Raw genomic sequence first — 21,991 nt, forward strand, 5'->3', positions numbered from 1 at the left:
AGACACTGTTTTAATCCCTCTCTGCACCTTACCTCATTCAATTCTCTTAGCAATGCTCTGAGATAGCTACTCTTACTATCTGCTTCTGCAAATTAATAATCAGAAATTGAAAGAAATTAACTTTCCTCAGGTTACACAGGTAAAAGGTGATGTGTCTGATTCCAGAGCCCAATACCTTAACGCTATGCCATGCAGCCTCCCAGTAGGCTATACTCCCTCTTATTTCTTATTTCCCAATAACTGCTACTTTTCCAGTTACTGAAGCTTACATCTTCATTAGCATCTTTACCAATAAATTCATAGTATGGAAAGCTCTGGGTTTCTGTTGAGGATGGAGACAGGAAATTGAAGACTTGGTCCCATTTTCAGGGAGCTCTGTTTTCACTGGTGGCAACAACAGTGCTACCTCCTCTCTTCATTTGGAAATCCAGTTCATCCCCTAAGAATTATTTTAGGTCTCTCCTACATTAAGTATTCTTACAAGGTAGAAGTATACCTGAGGGTTAGAGGAAGGGGTAGTGGGGAGAACAACTGCTGTCACCGAATGGCTTTTTTCAAAAGCAGCACATTTTCAATAATTTTTAAGGATAACAAATTCTAACAATGATTATATATGAACATGATGAAAACTCTTCAGAGTGAAAGGTTGTTAGGCATGAAGGGAAGGTAGTCACTGTAGAGAAGGAGTTACAAGATTGTTGCCTTTTGTAATCTGGCCCCACTCCAAAGGCTCTGCCCGGTTCCCTGGTGTAAGAACTTGGCCTCTCCTCTGCTCCCACACACACTGATCTCTACAGTCTTTTCACTTCTGTGGCTTCCAAACCATATAAATGGCACTGTGTTAAACTGTGATTTTTGATCATGTTTTGCCTTTTTTCCCCTCAGTATACCATTATAAATTCTTGGAGTGCAATGACTGTCTTAAATTATGTTTATAAAATGTTTAGTGCTGTGCTGGGCATTAATACTTGCTTAGTAAATATATTTTCACTCTAATTTCTAAAAATAAATACAAAGGAGATGCAGAACATGCTTGGTTCTCAGTTTTAGAAATTATATTACCCTAGACTTATAAGGAAAACCCAAGGAGGTAACCCATTTTCATAATTCCATAATATTCCCAAACATAATAATGATCTGATAATGTTTCGCTTATTCCACCTAATTGGCCATCTTTTCTAGGATATTGTGTATAGTAAAGAGCTGCCCCCTGGATAAATACTGATATGCTTGGGCATATATGAGATATCCATTTATTGCTAACAAAGTTTTTAAGAATAGTCACAGAGACATTTTATAATTATATAGCCAGAGATGTTTTCCCATTATTTTAAACTCTGATCATAGAGGTGAGGATGCTAGACAATAATTTGTGGGGGGAAAAATAGGCAATGAAAGCACGTTTCTGGATTAAACAGGTACCTATTTGCTAGTTGGTCTGTTCATGACTAATTGGTCAATTTTGCCATTGTTGAGTCATCAAATCAGTTATGACAGTGATTTCAACAACTTAATAGACATACAGGCATTCCCCCTACATATCTTTTGTGGTTTATGGTTTTGACATTATAACAAATCAGATCCACTTCAATCATACCACTCTTCAGTGAAGTTGCATGAAGATCTCCTTATTCTCTTGATTAATGCCTTTTGTGATACCAATTCTAAAGTCCCATGAGGTTGTATTTCTTCTTCTCAAACCATTAATAACCATTAACACTGCACACTTTCTTTTTACTCTTTTAATTCAGCAATGTGCTTGAAATCTTATGGCTCTTGAAAGGAACAATTTTCAGTAGTAATGGGAGCCAGAGCTTGCATTTACTAGTCTCTTTCAGAATACTAGATGTTTCTGAGGCAGTGAGGAGAGTGAGAACACTAGGTTCTCACTAGGTACCACTAGGTGGCACCACTCTTACTTTTAAATAAAGATGGGAACGATAATGGCTCCTTATCCTAGATTTAAAAAAAAAGCTAGAGAAGGCAGTAGCAACACAAACTAGCAGCCCAGGAAACTTGGCACACTTTCTCTCCCCTTTCTGATTTTATATGTGTCATTTCATTTCCTCTTTACAATACCTTATGAAATAAATATCTGTAGTTCTATTTTTCATATAAGGAAACTGAGGTCAATAGAGGTTAAGCAACTTGCCAAAGATCAAAAAGCAGGACTTAAAGCCAGAGTGGAAACAATATTTTCCTGGCATGTAAGTTACAGCTTTTTCCTTTATTCAAAAGACATATCCATCCCAGAATTTCAATCATTGCACATCTCCAATCTTTATATTAGGAAAACCGTTAATTCAGAGTGTAAAGTATTTCACTTCCTTCTCCTCTGACAGGAAGAGATAGATTTTGATAAAAGAACTGGAAGACAAAGCTACAAACTGATGTTCCGCAGCAGCACAGAATTATTTGTTATTGAGGTGCTTTCTGGTGAATATAATAAATAGAGAATTATAAGCCAAATAACGTTGACCTAAGCTGGAAGCAAGACTGGCAAAGGCCCAAGGTGGTCACTGTTATTGACTGATATTGACAGAATAAGCTTTCAACAGAGAAGGTTGGTTCCTACAGGAATCTCAATTAGAGGCAACAGGAAATAAGCTACTGAATGTATAGTCAATGATAACCATGTTTTGGTGATGGCAAAGATGTTAGAAAAGTTATTCTTTGAGGAAAGTTATTTTGTTGAATTGCTACAGGAATCAAGAAATGATGCTGGAAGCCTGAAGCCTAGTGTAGGCCTTAAAAAAGGGAATATTAAGAAAGAACTTTATTAATGTCCATCCAAACAAGGGTAAGAAAGCCCAAGTAATGGAACTGGTTCTAGTCTCCCTAACAAAAGTGATGGCCAGAAATGGGGGTGGAAAGTGCACCAAGTTTTGCATGAGTCATAGGAATTATTCTCCTTACCCTGACTTATAAATCTTTGAGTTCACTATTCACCATCTAATCTTCACAAAACTAAATGCCTCCAGTATTTGGAAGTCCATGCTCTGTAATGCAGAACCTATTTCTGTTGACTAGAGCACTCTTACATATGGTATTTAAGTTTCCAATCAAGATTTCTAGATGATCAGTGTCAGTTCGCTTACCAGGGCCTTCTCAATTCTGGGGGAGCTCACAAGCTCCCATTCCTAGACTCCAGCATATAAAGCCCTATCAACAACTCAAAGCTTTTCATAACCCTCTGCAGCTTTGTCAGCTCTAAGCCCCTAAAGCTATTTTTACTCAACTAACCCCTGACTTATTTATTAGAAATGCTACCATGTAGAAGAACAGGTAGTGAAACCAAGAAACCTACCCTGGCCTTGATCATAGTCTTCTCCAGGTGCTGTCCAAGATAAAGTCACCTCATCTTCTACTTTGACGGCTTGTAGGTCAGTAATTTTGCATGGTGGGAACACGTCAGGATGGGGGCCAGCTGGAACTCCTAGCACTGAAAAGGAGCCTCCTGAACTGACTCGGCTAATGCCCCACTTTTGCTCCTCCTCACTTCTGCCCGCTGATTTTCTTGGAGCATTCATTTGAATGTTGCCTGTGACCAAGAAGAGAACAGCCAAAACACCAAGTTACAATCTCCTAAATAGCTCGTTTTTGAGAGATTATGGAAAGATGTTTTAAAACCTTCTTTGCTTTACTACATCTTTAGAAAGCTGAGTTTGTTTATTCCATCATTCATTCATTCATCCATTCATTTGTCCATTCTTTCACTAAATAAGTATTTTGAGAGCATATGCTGTGCCAGTAATCATAGACAAAAGAGTATCCATCATGGAATTTATAATCATACTTTAAAAACTATATTTATAAGTTGTGATAAACATAAGTAAAAAGAAGGCGGGGTGCTGTGAAGAAAAATAGTACAGGTTCATAATTTTTAGTGGTATCGAGGAAGTAACATTTAAAGGCATCCTAAAGGGTGACTAGGAGACAGCCAGGCAGAGTGGAGGTAGTAATATCCCAGGCAGAGGGAACAGGTTGTGTAAAACCTCTGAGGTACTAAAGAGCCTTGCAAATTAGAAAAATTTAATTAAAGCAAGGAGGAGAACAGTTTGAGATAAGACAGGAGAGAGAAGCTTATAGAGGGCCTTTTGGGCCATTGTAATGGCTTTAGAGTTTAATCTTTCACGCTGTGGGGAAGCAGGGCAGTGACATGATCACATTTATTTCCTAACAGGTCACTGTGGCTGCTCTCGTTAGAGAATGAGTTCTAGTGCAGCAAGCAGGGAGCCATTAAGACAGCCACTGCCGCAGACAGGGAATGTGGCAGGTTGGGCTGGGTGACAGCAGTGGGGAGGAGGGCATAAGTAGGCAGTTTGAGATGTGATTCAGAGATAAAATCAATAAAAGCTGGTGATGGATTTTAATATGGAATGGTGAAGGAGATAAAGTTGGTAGAAAAGAAAAAGAAAAGAAAAAGAAGCAGCTCCCAGGTTTCTAAAATGAGCAACGTGGGAGAAGCAGTTTAATGGGAAGGAGACTAAAAATGTAAGTTACAAGGTTTGTGATTCCTTTAAAACATCTAATTGAAGGTGACAAGGAGCCAGTTAGATATGGATTTCAAGCTCAAAAAAGGTTTTTATCTAGATCTAATAATTTTAAACTTATGAATTGGGAAGTTATAGGCATATAGACGTTATTAAAACCGTATGGATTAATGAGGTTACCTAATAACAATCTCAACTATAATAATAAATAGCATTGATTGAGTGCCTGGTTCACTATGTGCCAGGAACTCATTTACCTACCTTAAATGTATTGAGTATTTAATCTTCCTAGCAATGCTACAGGAGGGTACAATTATTACTCCCCTCCCCCCCACATCCTATTATCAAGATGATGAAACTGAGGCAAACAGAAGCTAAGTAACTTGCCCAAAGTCACACAACTAGTAGTAGATTGAAGAGTGAGATTCCAAACCCAGGCAGTGTGGCTCCAGATGATAGGGTAAGAAGGTTAGGCATGATCTCTGAGGATTGTCAGCACTTAGAGGCTTGTTAGAAAAGGAAGAGCCGGAAAAGGAAAAAAAATTCCAGAGCATAAGAGGTAATCCTAGAAGCCAGGAAATGACAAAAAAAATCCAGAGCATAAGAGGTAATCCTAGAAGCCAGGAAATGACAAAGGAGAAATCAATCAGCTGTGTCCGACACTGCTGAGGTCAGATAAAACAAGGATGGAAATATGTTCTTTGGATTTAACAGCAGAGTGTTCATTGGTGACTAGGACTGGAGCCATTCCAGTGGAGGCATTTGGGTGGAAGTCAGACTGTGGTGCACAGTGTTGTAAACTGGAGGTGAAAAAGTTCAGTCAGCAGGTTTAGATTAATGTCAAGGAAGTAGATGGCAGGGAGGTGGACAGTATCTGAAGGGTGACCAACAATAGAATTTTTTAAAATATGGGATGGTAAATCATGCTTGAATGCTGCTCAGAGGGGTCAGTAGAGTGGAATCATGCAAGGGTGAGCTCTCAAGGCCTATGGATGGGATCCAGAGCAGATCCAGATGCTGGCTTTTGGTGAGGAGAAGGATGCATACACTGCTGTGTCTGGAGATTTGGTGGTATTAAAATAGAGCAGCTCCAGTTTTTTAATGAAATATGAGCTCAAGTTGGTCATCAAAAAGTGAGCTGCTAAAGTGAATGTTATACTGAGTAGGCATGCCTAGGAAAACCTACCTTTTCCTTCCTGTGCTGCTAAGAACCTCTACAAAATACTCAGGAAAAGCACAATTGAATATTACTTTTCTAATCTCACTGTATGCTAGATGCTGATATGTGTATCCTTTAAACTCCTGGATTTTAAAAAGGTACTAGACTAGATAGTCGACTAGACTTCGAGCTCCTCAGTAGGAATCAAGTGTTTTTCTACCTGCTATCCCAAGTTTCTAGGACTAAGCCTGTCACTTAGTAAGCCTTCAAAAATGTTTGATGTATAAACGAAAGAAGGAATATTTATTTATAAGTAAAATATTAGAGCTAGATGGGAAATCCTATCTATGCCATAAAACCATGTTACCTTGCAATTTGATTTATACTGGTTTTGAAGTAAACCAAAGTAAATACCCAGGAGAGTAAATTATGTTTTAGGCAACACTGAAATGATCAGGAGATGCAAATTCATTGGAACATCTTGATTATTTTCTCCTTAAAAGCGCATAAAGACCAAAAATATAGTCACGTCATGAAATAGTCCAAATGATCAGTGGTAGCTGCTAAAATTCATGAAAAGTGTTCATAAAGATTCTGCAGTTTTGGAAATAACATTTAGAAATGTTTTTGAGATTGTTTAAAATAATTATAGCATATTTTTGTTTGTCTTTTGTACTTTAACCACCAGTTGCCTTCAGGAACTATAACAATGGTGTTAAGAAAATATGTGTATCTTCTAGTTATTTGGTGTTTTTCTCTTGAAGGAAGACAGGACATCTTCAGCAATCACTCAGTTGTCTGTAACATCTAAACTCATATTTATTCCTTCTTTCAACTGCTAACAACTTTCGCCTCTTTTCCTTGCCTAAACCTCTCTAGAGGAAATACAGGAGCTATAACTGAGAAAAAACTCAATAAATTCCTATCTGTTAGTAATTCTGATGAAACAGCCACAAGAAAGAGGTCAAAATAATGACTAAAATGAAGATACAAAATCTGGGGAATTATCTATTGCTTCCTGATTCACTACCATGAATCACGGAGGATCAAAGAGATAGCAACAAATCATACATTGACTTAAGCACAGTTTTGAAATTCCATCTCTCTTTCTTTTACTCCTATCTCTAATACACACACACACACACACACACACACACACACCAGAGATATATACATTAAATGGTGTTATTCAAATAATGGTGTTCATGATTCTTACCATTTGCTATGTAACCTGGTATGTACATAGCACGACTCCCTGGAATAGAGTAGGCTAGGCTGCTTATGCTGGGAGAGTGACTGACATGAACTTTAAAGCTATATCTACCATTTACAGCAAGGGAGAAAAAATACCTCGAGTAAATTCCATCATTTTTTATAATATCAGCACCTGCATGTATAAAAAAAAAAAACACCTCAGTGTCAATACTTGTCATCACAGTTTACTAATATTTAATTAAATCAATAAGAAATAAGCTCTTCTCCATTCTTCCCATTTTAGCAAATATAGTCATGGTCATAACTACTTTTAATATTAAAATCCAATGGCTCCTTAACTACTCCATGTGGTTCCTTAACCTCTGAAAAATTATTTTCTGAAGGTGAGTGAGTTATACTTCAGTGCTAATAAAACATTTACCAATCACCTTTAGAGCTCTCCTTCTTATCGTTGAAAATAATACAAATTTTTCGTGGAAATCAAGCATATTCTTTTTGTTTATTGTCATAGACTCCTTTGAGATAAAAGCTATGCTGTTCCCGGGAAATAAACATAGATACACATATATACATTTCATGCAATTTCAAGGGATTTATAAGTGTCCTACAGCCCTGATTAAAAAAACTCGTAGTTGATAAAGAAGTGTGAAATTATTTAATTTCCTTATTAGAGGGTACATGAAACTATTGTTCTAGATTCTGAGGGGTTTAGTGACTTGAGGTTTGACAGGCTTTGGTTCTATCCATTGTGCTTTGCTTCAGGAGGCATTTGGAAAGCTTGGCCAGTGCTGGACTTCTTTCCTTTTACACTCATCCTTAGAGAGCAGTTCAATTCCAACCAAGTCCATGATTGAATAGTGGGGAGGCCTGGAATCAAGGGTAGCAGTGGGAGGTATAGTTTAACCCAAGCTCAGGATACATTCACTATTCAAGTGCAGGTGGGCACCCTGGGCAAATGGCTTATCCTATCCTAGAGTCAGTTCACACCACCTATTTGGCCCTTGGACTCTAAACACTGTATCACCATGAAAATGTTCTCAAATTCTCACTACAGAGGCAGGACTGCTCCTTAACATGAGAAAAGTAGGAGTATATTGAATTAAAATAAAAAGTGCTAAGCAACTTGCTATTATAGTAAATCTAGACATTTTTTATCTATTGGAAAGAAATAAAATCTTGGTATTTAGTGATTTACTGATTAATCAAGTCTATCTTTGTTAAGAAATGATGAAGGAAATTCTCTCCATGCCACAGTTACTATTGCCATCTCTTTTAATCCTTGAGTAAGAAAGAAATGGAAAAGAATACTAGCTTGGGAGTCGTAAGACTTGATTGTAAGGTCTGGATCCAGCACTCAGTAGCTATAAAACAATCTCTCTGAGCCTCAGTGTTCTTATCTTTAAAACGAGACAACTTATCTCACAGGGTTATTGTGTGGATTATCTCAGAGTGTTCATGAGAAAGCACATTTTAAATTATAAGGCATTTAATAAGTGTACATTTTATCACTGTTCATGAATTTGTCAGCAGATAAATACTACTTCCATTATAAAAATAAGTGTTGGCTATTTAATATGTTTAGTATTAGGAGAGTTAGAGTGAGAGAACCTTAAGCAGGCTCCACTCCCAGCACAGAGCCCAACACTGGGCTTGAGCTCATGACCCTGAGATCACAACCTGAGCCACAATCAAGAGTCTGACGCTTAATGGACTGAGCCACCAGTTGCCTCTAGAGTATAAATTTAGACATCAAATAAATGAAATGGTTTCAGGGAATAAACATAAAAGCTATTGAGCTAACTCAGGTGAGCTCTCCTAAGAGAACAGGATCTATTCTCCAGGCTGGCCCACAGGCTGAAGCAAAGGAGAAGTATTCTGCAAAGTGCATTTTTGGATGATATACAAAAACTAAAAGGTGTGACCATGGATAAGCAATCAGAGCATGAGAAGTTCATTTGAATCCATTCCAATAGGCAAAATGAGAGAACTTCTTTGGTGTCCCTCTGAGGTAGATTTAAACTAAAATCCTTTAAAAGAACTTTTGTTTCATAAATGTCATGTAAGATGGCCATGGAAAAATGCTAATGGGTTGCCAAACCTAAGACTCTTGAAAAAATTTTTTATTTTTGAAGCAAGAGTATAGTTTTTTAGTAGATCAAACACCTGTGGCTGCCAACATAGACTTTGAGGTCCATTGCCATTCTGAGAATTTAGTTTAGGGAAAGAATGGAATAGGAAAGATAAAACAGTAGAGGAGTCCATTTTTAAGTCAAAAAGAGTTAGTCAGAAATTCTGAGTCTAGGTGCTGCTATTTCCTGGCCTGATGCTATTCTGTCTGTGATGTATGATGATGAGGCTCTGAACTCTAGGTGCAGAAAGAGCACTTCCCACTAGGCTTGCTGGCCTGGTTGTCTTGTGAGCAAATCATACATGTAAACACACTGGCTCTGCCCTCTTATTAACCCTGCTACTTGGTTAAAGAATAGTCTGGGGTTATCTCCTGGGTCACAAGTTCAATTTCCAATTTTCTTTTGACAACTGAGTCGAGGAGACTACCACTGCATCTTACTTCTTGGGTTTTCATCTGCTATTTTATTGTCCAATCTTTTTATTTCAGTGAATGATAAAGCTGGTGAATCTTAGAGAAATATGGGCATGTCACAAGGACACATAAGCCTGTTCTGTGTGACCTCATCATGTTACTAGTGTTACTGGCCAACTAAGAGCCAAGACCTAGGCATTAAGCTCCTTCCTCCTCCACTTTTACTCACTCTACAGCCCCACAGCCACACTAAAGAACCTCAAGGAGACTCTTCCCAAGTTTACATTCTCTTTCTTTGTGTAGATGTGACTGGTAGCTACTTGGTATGTCAGTGACTCTCTAAGGACTTGAGAATCTCAAAAGATTGGATGAGAAAAATAATTGAATTGAAAAAACTTTACAGATAAGCTTAAGATTGAGCATCCTAACACAACAGCAGCTCTTGAGAACATGAAAAATGGCATGACATTCCCTGTTACCTGCTCCATTGTCAAAAAGTTTCAGCACAATGGGATCTGCAGCCTCTGGCTCAATTGTAGCAGTAACAGTGGCATTCAGAATGGGATAAATCCCCTTTCTCACATTTGCATAAATCATCACAGGATGGGGAAAATGGGTGCTGTCTCTTTCCACAAAGGCTTCTACAGTAGCAGGGGGCATGGCTGAGCTGGAGGCGCGAGAGGTCACTGTCATTTTCAAGGCTTGAAGAGAATGATGGGTATTGTTCAGTGTGTAGGTCCAGAGCCCAGGCTGCAAAACAAAGTCTTTTTGTTTTGTAAAATGTGAAGAAAAAAAAAGTCAACCCTTAATTTTAAAGCATAAGTCTAAGTTCTGAGGGGTTTCAATCCTTGTTTTGCTCATGTTGTATTTTCTAAAGTACCTACAAACGAATCTCAGGGAAGCTAATATGGGTTAGAGGATAACAATTTATTATTTACGTGACTTTCACAGCACAACTTACTTTTATTGTTAGGTAACATTTTAGGGAATTATACCATGAACTTATTTGTGGGGAGGACATATTTTAATTCACATTTTTGAAGATAGTAAGTGTCCAGCTTCAAAGTATTTTATAATATTAATTTAAGCCGCTTCACCACCCCAAATTCAACGTTTATATTCCTTTTCTATAATTGAGAAAATTATAGCAAATTAAGTGGATGATTATGATTTATGTGAATACATGAAATAAAAAGCAGTGGTATCCTTCCTTCCCTTAATGTCCCCACCCTGAATATCCAGAAATCTCAAGCAATAAAACCCGTGTCCATTATAAGAGACCAAAAAGAGAAATACTCTTTTTTTAATAAGTCAGGATTCTACAATGTCTGTGTTGAGTAATTTATAGAAATATTTCTAAATACTATTCTCTTTTGCCTGTTTAGCCTGCCTGGGGGAACCTGCAAAAGAATGTCAGAAAGAAAAAAAAAACATAAACTACAAATAACAGAAATTTGTTCTTTGGAGAAGGTTATATACATTATTTTTATCCCCATCCTTGCTGTTGCTTCTTCTTCTTCTTCTTCTTTTATTTTTTTTTTTAGAGAGCAAGAGAGCACACAGAAGTTGGGGGGAAAGGGAGAGAGAGAGAGAGAGAGAATCTCATACAGGCTTCATATTCAGCACAGAACCCGACACAGAGCTCCTATCACAATTGCAAGATCATGACCTGAGCTGAAACCAAGAGTCGATGGCCTAATGGCCATCCAGTTGCCCTGCTGTTGCTTCTTATTAAACCCTAGAACAGGAGGAACACAGTACAGCTGGAAGAAAAAGAGAAAAAGCACCAAGGAGTTAAGTCATGACTCAGTGTGGAAAGTTAAGATGCCACCACACCCTACCCAACCTTCTTCATTGGGATTCATGTGCTTGGCCATATTCCTGTGAAGTCATAATTCAAGTATCAATATAATCTATTTATTCTTTTTTTTTTTGTAATCATAACATTAGTAAAAGACAATACAGATCTCCATATCAAAAACTTCTCTTTGGGTGTAATATGTGTTCTGTTCTAGGGCACCTAGTGCAGGCTAAGAGGTCAGGCAAAGGCAGAAAAAAGTAGGTAAAGTGTTCTTGGCTCCTGTGCAAAGAACATGATGTGAAAAGAACATGATGAGTTGAGAGAAAAGTTAGGAGGAGCAAAGCAGAGGGTGTTTGGGAAGAGGGTCAAGAAAAAAGCTTGGGCAAAAGCCCTAACATAAACAGCCTGATATGTAACAGTAACCACATGGATTTTATCCTGAGACCACCAATGAGTTTTGAATAGAAGACAAGTTTGATCAGATTTGTGCTTCAGCAGAATCACCAGAGTAGAAGGACTGCACTCAGGCAATTCACCACCCTGCTTGGAATCACTAGTGGTTCCCTTTCCCTTTAGGATTCAAGCTCTTTTTGCCTTTATGGACATACAGAGCCCTTCCTGACATGGGTCCTATTTGTGTCTAGCCTCATCACTTTCTTTCTTTCCTTCCCCTCAATGCCCACCTCACATGCTGCTGTGTAATTCATCCATATTGACCTCCTTGTAGTTCTATGAAAAGCTATATTCTATTTTTTTTCCTCCGTCCAGAATATCATTGACACCTCTGGCCTCTTTATCCTCCATATTTCTATATTGATGTTTTTACTTTCAGGAAGCAGTCACCTTCCCCCAAAGTCTGTGCATCCCTCCTGTATGCTCTGAGTACCCCGTTCATATTCCTACCATGGTATTTTAATATAAAGCACCTAGAACAAAACCTAGAATATAGCAGATACTCAAAAACATGTATTGCATATATTCGTATTATAAATTCTAGGTAGAGTTTTCCCCCCAAGCGTATAAATAACTATGTGTGAATTTTGCAAAGAAAGTAAGCAAGAAGAAATTATTTGTACTGCATACATACTAATTTCCACTGTTGAAGAGAGAAGACCTTGGTATCCATTATTTAAAGTTTTGAACATACCTTAGTTGTTTCTCTTAAATTTTTAACAGTCTCAAAATGCTTTTGTATAAATTTGAAGTAAAATTTTGATGTATCAGGATAGGATTTCTTTATACAGTGCATTTAATTATGTGATTCAACTGAAAGTTATGTACTCAACTAAATGTTGTCATTATGAACAGGCTCACAACACCTACCTCAGCAGTTCCTGGAATGTAGAGGCGAGCAGTCTGCAAAGCTGGATTGGTGATAAAATTATTTGTGTAGTATTTTCTTCCATTAGGATCAAATAACAGAATCTCAGGGGGACCACTGATCTGCCATGCGACTAGAAAGATTGTGTCATTGCCCACACTGTCATCCATGGTCACCGTGTTTTTCAATTGATGGTGAGGTTTAACATTTTCACCTGTACTTTCAAGCTGTTCAAGAAAACACACATATATGTGAAAGTTTCTAGGGTAGGCATAAACATTCCATCTTTTCCTTTACTTCTGGACAAATAAAAATAAAATTGGCAAAAAAATAATTTAATTCTGACATGAACTATATTCATATAAATCACTTTTTATAAAAATACCTCACCAAAGTGAAATATTCTATATTATAGGACTACAAAAGATATAAAATATTCTAGTATGGTTAATACAAGTATCACTTCATTATTTTTTATAGAGAAATTTTAACTGTTCTCATACTAATTCTCATCCAAATCAACATTAGCCTCAGATCAGCAATTATAATATCAAACTTAAAAAAAATTTTTTGTTCGCGAATGTGCTTAAGTGGTTTGATTTATGTTATCTCTCCAGATACTTGTATGTATTTTTTTTTCAAGTAGGCTCTACTCCCAGCATAGAGTCCAGTGTGAGGCTTGACCTCACAAACCTGAGATCAAGACCTGAGCTGAGATCAAGAGTCAACTCAAATGACTGAGCCACCCGGGTGCCCCTACCTTTTTATATATTTTAATAATAAACAAAACACTGAGTTTCAGGGGGCTTGGGTACATTAAAATAATTATTTAGCCATTCACAATAAGCCACATGCACACGTGTGTGTGCATACAACACATACAGAGTGCAGATGACAGTACAGTTAAATGCTTTACATATGTTATCTCACTAATCCTATGAAAACCCTCTGAAGTGAGTATTGTTGTTATCCACATTCACAGATGAGAAGACCGTGGCTTAGAGAAGTCATTTGTCCAATGTCACATGGCAAGGAGCTGAAACTGGGATAGAGCTCAGGCAGGCTGACACCAGAGCCCCTACATTTATTTAATCACTGTGTATTTACAACAGACACAAGTCAATAAATAACTTTGAAAATTTTTATTTATTAAATAAACACACTGTGTAACACTCTGTAATATTGCTCAAACTTGGAAAGCATATAAAATTTTTGGTAGATGACAGCAAAAACACTGCGGATTATTTATTCAAATTCGTTTTACAAGCATTTGTGGACTGCTGACTAGTGGGGCACATTCTGTGCCGGGCCAGATCTATTGAAGGGAATTAGATGTAGTTTCTGTCCATGGTCTAGTGGGGCTAATGACATACAACTGGGGGAGAGGAGGCCAAGTTTGGGAACATGAGGCTAATTTGAGCCATATGATTTTTAAAAACTTTTGTTAAATTTCTAAAAACTTTAAAATGTTTGTTTTTATTTCATATTATTAAAGAAGAAATCATGTGATAGAAAGATTATTAGGAACAACCAATTGTAATTCAATGATAATGTATGTTCTCATTTATGATTCACCTTTTTTCACTTCTAATGATGGAACTGTGGTTATTGCCTTACTGTGTACATATAATCTTGATGTTAAATATTTCCTAAGAATAATTTAACTGATTTCATTGTTCACAACAAGTCATTAACTTGGCAGTTTCACTTACCATCTGTGAGGAAACAGCAGATGAAATTTTGTCCAGACTCTTAGTTATGTTCAAAATATCTTTAAACTACTTAGAAAAAATTTGGCCCTTTTGAAAATGGCTTGAGTAGAGGAAGCCCTTTTTGAACAAAGTCAATTGCAGTAGTTGAAGGAGTACTTAAAAATTTTTAGAATTTAGTGAAATAGTTGATACTTTTAATATGAGGGAGGAGCTTTGAAGAAGTTTTTTAAGAAGCCAAAAAAAGTAAAATGGATTATGACTGATAGTTATTATAGAACTCAAACTAAAGACACAATTTCTTATTTTCCTCCTTGGCGTTGCCTCCACCCCACTCCACACCTATTTTAGCCGCTAGGAAGGAGCAAATTCTGCTTACAGACCTTTAAAGGTAAAGGTGGCAATTACAGGAAATTATTCCTAAGGTGGTGAAGAACAGACATTAGGTAAAACTGAATCCAGGCTTTGGTGAGACCAAGAAGCTCATTAAAAGCCTTCTGTGCAAGAATTATTACATAGTCAAATAAGGTTAATGAGGCAGTTAGCACAATTCATCTATTTTCTTGATTCCTTCTCTCTGCCGCCCCCCCCCAAACCCAACCCCACCCGTTAGTATGATATTGAGGAAATCCTGACCTGAATACATTGTTGAAAAATGTCTCCAGTTCCAGAGGAAATTCTACTGAAAGCATCAATCATGCTGTTGGAGTTTGATTTATCTGGAACAAAGAACTTTAAACCTCCTGAAATACATGATTATGTTAACTATTAAAATGTATAAAATAAAACAAAAAATAACAGGTTAGGTCTTATCCAACAACCTTTCTTGTGTAAGAGGGTTAATTTGGGGAAAGGAGTTATGCTTGACCTGCTTTGCATCCTACCAGCCATGTGATAAGCAGCAGAGATGAGTGGTTTTGTCGGTTTTGTTCACAGCTGTAACGTCAAGGTCTAAACCTCTCTGGGGCAGCCCAGGTGGCTCAGCGGTTTAGCACCACCTTCAGCCCAGGGTGTGATCCTGGAGACCTGGGATTGAGTCCCATGTCAGTCTCCCTGCATGGAGCCTGCTTCTCCCCGTGTCTGTGCCTCTCTCTCTCTCTCTCTGTCTCTCATGAATAAATAAATAAAATCTTAAAAAAAATAATAAACCTCTCCCTGGCACAGGATAAAAACTCTATGAATATTTATTGAATAGTCTTGTAATTAAGGTAATTCCTAGATAGTCTAGGGTAATTGCTACCTGTCTACATTGCTATATATTTACATTTACATTCATATTCTGAAAACATTGTTTTCAAAGATAATTCCATAAAACCTAACTTTCAGTTTTAAAGTCAGCAATATTCATTTTTATTGACTATAAGGAATATAAGATAAAATTATTCTATGCCTCATATGGAATTAAAAAAGGTATGTGTCTTACAATATGGTATGTGTCTTTATCACATATTAAACATATTTTTAGCCCTGTGTTATACATGCTCAGACTGATTTAACAAAGAAATTATGAAATTATATTTTCATTCGATGTGTATAATTGGCATCTTCTAAGGAAAATGTTTAAAAGTCAGCAAAATTTTGGAGGCGTCTGTGTGGCTCAGTCAGTAGAGCGGCTGTCTTTGGTTCAAGTCATGATCCCAGGGTCCTGGGATTGAGCCCCAAGTTGGGCTCCCTGCTTGATGGGCAGCCTGCTTCTCTCTTTCTCTGTCCGACGATTGTGCTCTCTCTCGCACGCACACTCTCTTATCTCAAATAAATAAAATCTTCTTTACAAAGTCAGCAAAATTTGGGGGCACATTGGTGGTTCAGTTGGTTGGGCAGCCAAGTCTTGATTTTGGCTGAGGTCATGATCTTGAAGTTTTGAGATCAAGCCCTGTGTCAGGCTCCACTAGGCATGGAGTCTACTTGGGATTTTCTCTCTCCTTTTCCCTCTGCCCCCTGCCCCACCCCCTCTCTCTTTCTCCCTCTCTGAAAAAATTAAAAATTAAAAGCAAAGTCTGCAAAATTTTGGCATAATTTGATTTTTATGTTGTTTTCCTTAAGATAACTGTTTCTATTTTTTTCACTTTAGCCACACATTCTGTTGACATAATCTGAGTTTCATGTTTGTGCTTTGAATATTCAAGTTAAAGGAAATGCTCTAAAATATAAGTTTTTAGAAATATGTTTACCTGTACGACGTGATAATTCCTCCAGATTTTCAACCACAGATGAGCCCATGGCAATGGAATGAATGGTTGAACCACTGCTGAGTGCGGTGAGTAAGCAATTGTCAATATGCTCATCATCTCCATTGGTCACTAATATCATCACAGAGCCATAGGCTTTTCCATTCAGCTTTTCAACCACCTGAACATATAGTATCAGTCATTTGGAAGGAAATGTAGTTCAGATTGTCTGACTGAACAGAAGAATTCACTCATTCCAGAATCCCCACCCATGAGGCATATGCCTCTTTCAGATCTTCTGTGGCTCACTGCCCTCTATGCCCATCTCCATTCTGGCCTCAATTCACTTCATCACAGAACCTGATAGCATCACTCTACATGCCATTGCTGGTTTGCTTGTAGAGAGGGACTCTTCCTGTTTGAATCATCACAATATGACCCTGATTTAGAATAGGGTCCATAATAGAGGATATGGCGGCACATTCTTATGTGTTATCACTGCCAGTGAATGACCAATAAGACGCCTTGGCTCTTGGCTCAATCTTGGCTACACATTAGAATTAGACAAGTCCAGAATTATTATATACAGAAGGCAGACATGTTGATTTTGACTGGAAACCCAAGTGTAAAAATGGCTACAGTTGGGACAGTCCCAGAATGTGGGGAACAATGTTAGAAATAGGAACAGTGTTAGAAATCATCTAGATGGCACTAAAGTCTTCCATCCTTGGCTGTTTATTTATTTATTAATTCATTCCTTCAACAAGCATTCACTGAACAATTATTATGTGACAGGTACTTTGCTAGGCACATGGGGTTTAATGGTAAACAAGATATGATTCCTGACCTTAAAACTAATCCATCATTACGGGTCAACATCATTATAGTTGAAAGCTGTTATGACCACAGTATAACAGATTGCCCCAAATCAGAAGGAACCTCAGATACAAAATGAAGAAAAGGAAGTGAGGGTGATTTGAGGGTTGGGGTGCCCTACTGTACCTCAAATCCCTTCTTAAGCCCTGAGCAAACGCTGGTTTCTGCTTCTGCTGACACAGTCATAGGCAGGTGTGCAACCAATAGCTTTCGATCATCATCACTGTTAATTTGGTGTAGTTGGGCTCTGATCTCCCCTTTGCTGTTGAAACTGACGATACCCACAAAGGTATGAGTTTCAACAATTTGCATCAAGTAAAATTCTACTGCTTGTTGCAGTCGAAGGAGTCTGTTAGCCTATGTCCCAAAAAGGAAAAAAAAAGAAAAAGAAAAAGAATTACATTTGTTTGGTAGACAAAAGTATGACTAAGCAACTCAATCAGCAAATATTTCTGCAAATCATTAGCAATGTCAGATTGTGATTTTTTGAGCTGTAAAGAATGACACAATGCTGGATCCTCACTTCATTAATTGTAAAAAAAAAATACAAGTGCTTTTCAAAGAGGGGGGGAGTGGTTTAGAACCGTGCCTCCCGGGATCCCCGGGTGGCGCAGCGGTTTGGCGCCTGCCTTTGGCCCAGGGCGCGATCCTGGAGACCCAGGATCGAATCCCATGTCAGGCTCCCGGTGCATGGAGCCTGCTTCTCCCTCTGCCTGTCTCTCTGCCTCTCTCTCTCTCACTGTGTGCCTATCATAAATAAATAAAAATTAAAAAAAAAAAAGAACCGTGCCTCCAAGAAGCTGTTCATATTTACCACTCTCTAAGGATACCTATTCACACTGTTTCTCTCCAACTCAGAATTCAAGTTCTATGAAACCAGTTAAAATTAGATTTGTAGCTGTTTCTTTTAAAATCCAGTTTGGATAAGAGGAAACACCACAAAAAGATAGTAGAGAAAAGTAGCAGTTAGGGGTATGTGTACTGGCACTATCCTCTGTTACCATGGTCATCTTAGCCTGGGCACTTCATCTGTAAAGTGAGGATAATAATATTTTTCTTACTTTTTTAAATAGAATCACTATGAGTTTCAACTGAGAGACATAAATGACAGTACAGTTATACTCTGAAGCATTAACCAATGATAAATTAGTATTAGTGACCAGGTTTGGACAGGTGATGGTACTGATGTTCACTAGGATCACTCGTTTTGAAGGCTATGGGAGCAGCAAACTGAGCTTCTATGACCACCTCTTCAGCGATGACTGTAGTCTCTATCTCCAACCCAGACAGCTCCCTTAATATCTGGACCTACATTTCACATTGCTTAGGAAACATTACCAATTTAACATCCCACAGGTATCTCAGACTCAACACACTTTGAATTCATTGCCTCCCTTCCCAAATATTGTTTCTCTTACAATATTGGGGAGAAAGTTGGTACAGTGGATGAAGCAAGGACTTTGAATCCTGCCTTCAAAGTTTGCTAATTATGTGACCATAGAGAAATTATCTTTTTTAGCTTCAGTTTTCTCATCTGCAAAATGGGTATATAGTCAGCACCCAGTAATTAGCAGCTATTGCTAACATCATGTCATGAAGTCATCATTCTTTTTTAAAATTAGCTAATTAATTTTTTTTAAAGTTTTAAAATTTTAATTCACCATTCTTAATCATGATCTCCATTCCCAACTAGTTAAGCCAAAAGCGTGGGCTGTCTTTCATTACCCATCTGTTATAAGCCCCCATATCCTCGAACAGGTCCTACCAACTCAAAGTCTTAAGTTTCTCTCAGATTCATATCATCTCTGCATCTTATCCGCCATTTTCTTAGACACACCCAATATTTGTTGTAGCCGTACCAACAGATGTACTCCCCACAGATTTTTCTAATTTTGCCTGTCAGCCACTGCACAAATTCTTCCTTTCCCTGGAAATCTTCCCTTCTTCTCCCTCAACCTAGCAAGTACCTTCTCATCCTTCAAGATTCAACTCCAAGTTCATCCTCTCAATGAAGTCCTCCTCAGTCACTTTCTTTTATGGCACTAGATGCTTCCTCATCAGCGTTCCCAAAGCAACTCACACCTCTTTGAAGCCTTGTCACATTATATTGTATTTATTCACATGTGCATGTGTGTGAGCATTTCTTATAGACTTATTTATTCATTTGAGAGAGAGAGTTGGGAGGGAGGAGCAGAGGGAAAGACTCTTAAGCAGACTCCTCACTGAGCTTGGACCCTGTCTGGGGGCTCCATCTCATGACCCCGAGATCATGACCTGAGCCAAAATCGAGAGTCAGACACTTAACCAACTGAGCCACCCTGCAGGGGCCCCAAATTGTGAGCATTTTGAAGCAGAGACTATGTCCTGTCATTTCTGCATCCCACAAGCCAGCACAGTACAAGTGCCTAATGAACAAATGACCATGACATTTCAAGGACAATATTGGCAGGAAAAGAGAAGGAAATTTGCTTTGCTATGAGTGTGTTACTTTAGGCTTATTTCTCTTCCACATCCCTTAGATCTTCTCTCAAGTCCAACTATCACTTTCACTCTGTCTATTCTTCTTCAATAGAGGCAGCTAGCCAATATAAATCATCTGGAGACCATATTTTAGAAGATCATGCCCTAGTTAGCTGCAGGTAGGCAAGATTACAAAATTATTTAGATGTTGAATGTATGAGTGGTGCTCCTAACGTTTCAGAGACAAGCCAAAAAAGACAAATTTTCTACAACTAGTGATCCAGAGAATACAAGAGGATAAACTCTTCCTTAGGACAAGTACTATAATAAAATAATAACTACCACTTAGGAACCAAAAGCTTCATATTTATTTTCTCATTTATTCCCCTTTGACAACTTTATGAAGTAGATGATGGTATGATGGTAAATGTTTTTTTAAACTGGCTTTCTGGCAGAAAGAGAGAGAGAGAGAGAGACCTTGATTTCATAATTTTTGTGGGGTACATACTCCCACCATGGCTAACTTCAAGTTGTCAATTTGACATCACTGAAAGCAGAGTTGGGTAAGAAATATGTAGTAGTAGACCCAGACAGATACAGTAGGCCAGAAATCATCTTAAAAGCATAGATCGGAGATCAGCAGTCATTTTCAGAAAAGGGCCAGAAAGTCAAGTATTTTAGTCAAGTATTTTAGGCATATGTTCTCTGTTGCAATTACTCAACTCTGTTATTTTAGCACTAAAGTGGCCATAGATACGGTAAATGAGCATTGCTGTGTTCCAATACAACTTTATTGATGGACACTGAAATTTGAATTTCATATAATTTTCACATGTCATGAAATATTATCATTCTCTTGATTTTTTTTCTAATCCATTTTAAAAGTAATCTATTTTTGCTTGTGGGCTATGCAAAAATAGGTGGTGGGCCAAATTGGCCCATGAACTGTTGTTTACGGATTCTGCTCATAGATAATTGTAAAAAAAAAAAATAGTAGGAAAATAATCAGGAAGTGATGAGTTTTAAGCATTTATTATGTTTGTTTTAATATACTGTATTTAATTCTAAATCTACATAGTTTATTTTTTTAATAATGGCTATATTTAACTACTGGCTTGCAAATTTTCTAAAAATTTAACAATCGACTCTAATGAGCTAGTATAAGCTGCTTCTGTCACAACACTAAAAGTAGGTATTATAATCCCTATTTTACAAATGAGAAAACAGTTTGGGAAGGTTATTTTGCTCCTGAATATATAACAGTAAATAAGAAGCCAGGTTTTAAAGCACATATGCCTGGTTCCAGAGACTAAGACTTTGACCACTAACTGAGAGTTCTGGGGCTTTCAGGAGTGGATTTCTGGAAGGCTGCAAGCTTCTTGGATGACTGAAGTATGGTTTTCTATCCATACTGACATGGAAAATACACATACAATGGATAATCACACACTCTTGCAAACCCAATGTCTCTTACCTCAGCAAGCTTACCAGTGAGTGAAATATAGCCAGACAAGAGATTCTCTTACACATCAGAGTTTTGGGAAAGGATCTCGGTTGGAAAAAAAGTCGCAATTAGTAGCAAAAAATCAGGGCTAGGGATTATCTGTGGGTTTCATTTATCTGCCTTATCTCAATTTCTGGCTTACATCCTAAATTTGTTCCTCTTGTCCCCAAGAAAAGACAAAATACATAACAGTTCCAAACCTTGGCCTCTCCTCCTTTGCCCTTACCTGCTAGAAAATGAAAAGAATCGAAAACTGATAGAAAAAGTGAATGGTTTACAACCACTTTGGTGCAAAATATTACCTCTGCCATCTTACTGGACACATCCAGGACTAAACAGACCACTTTGTCACCAGGCTGAATAAGAGAGAACATGGGAGGCGGTGGAAGTTCAGTCCCATTCATGGGAAGGCTATGATTAAAGTCAGCAGAGTCTGTGATTACATCCCATGCACTTCTGAGGCTGCACATTTGGTTCTGTAGGTTTGGAGCTTCTTGGTTGTGCGTACGTGCATTACAGAATTCAACCACCTAGAAAAAGAACAATGCCTATCAGAGAATAAAGGCACTCCTCCCATATTAGACATACTTCTTCTCAAGCAACTAAAGGTAAAAGGAAAGGTGAGTTGAAACATGAGATATCAGAAGTGCTAAAGCAGCCCTTTATTACTTCAAGAATGATATTGAGTTTACAAATATACCTTCGCACCCTTTGCTTGAAACACTGGCAACCTTGTGGTATTT

The 21,991-nt window shown here is 37.9% G+C and overlaps 1 protein-coding gene across 1 annotated transcript in view; it reads right to left on the reverse strand.

Annotated features, from left to right (window-relative positions):
* The window catches only part of CLCA2 (chloride channel accessory 2), a 40,021-nt gene that overhangs the window by 6,020 nt on the left and 12,010 nt on the right, over positions 1-21,991 (reverse strand). The window contains exons 6-13 of the mRNA XM_041747192.1: positions 21,551-21,778; positions 17,411-17,641; positions 16,412-16,589; positions 14,877-14,983; positions 12,534-12,758; positions 9,889-10,159; positions 6,869-7,039; positions 3,308-3,541 (exon numbers count right to left, since the gene is read on the reverse strand). Of these exons, the coding sequence (XP_041603126.1) occupies positions 3,308-3,541; positions 6,869-7,039; positions 9,889-10,159; positions 12,534-12,758; positions 14,877-14,983; positions 16,412-16,589; positions 17,411-17,641; positions 21,551-21,778 (1,645 nt within the window). The remainder of the gene's footprint in view (positions 1-3,307; positions 3,542-6,868; positions 7,040-9,888; positions 10,160-12,533; positions 12,759-14,876; positions 14,984-16,411; positions 16,590-17,410; positions 17,642-21,550; positions 21,779-21,991) is intronic.

Source organism: Vulpes lagopus, chromosome 3 (genome assembly GCF_018345385.1).
Source record: "Vulpes lagopus strain Blue_001 chromosome 3, ASM1834538v1, whole genome shotgun sequence".
NCBI classification, from domain to species: domain Eukaryota; kingdom Metazoa; phylum Chordata; class Mammalia; order Carnivora; family Canidae; genus Vulpes; species Vulpes lagopus.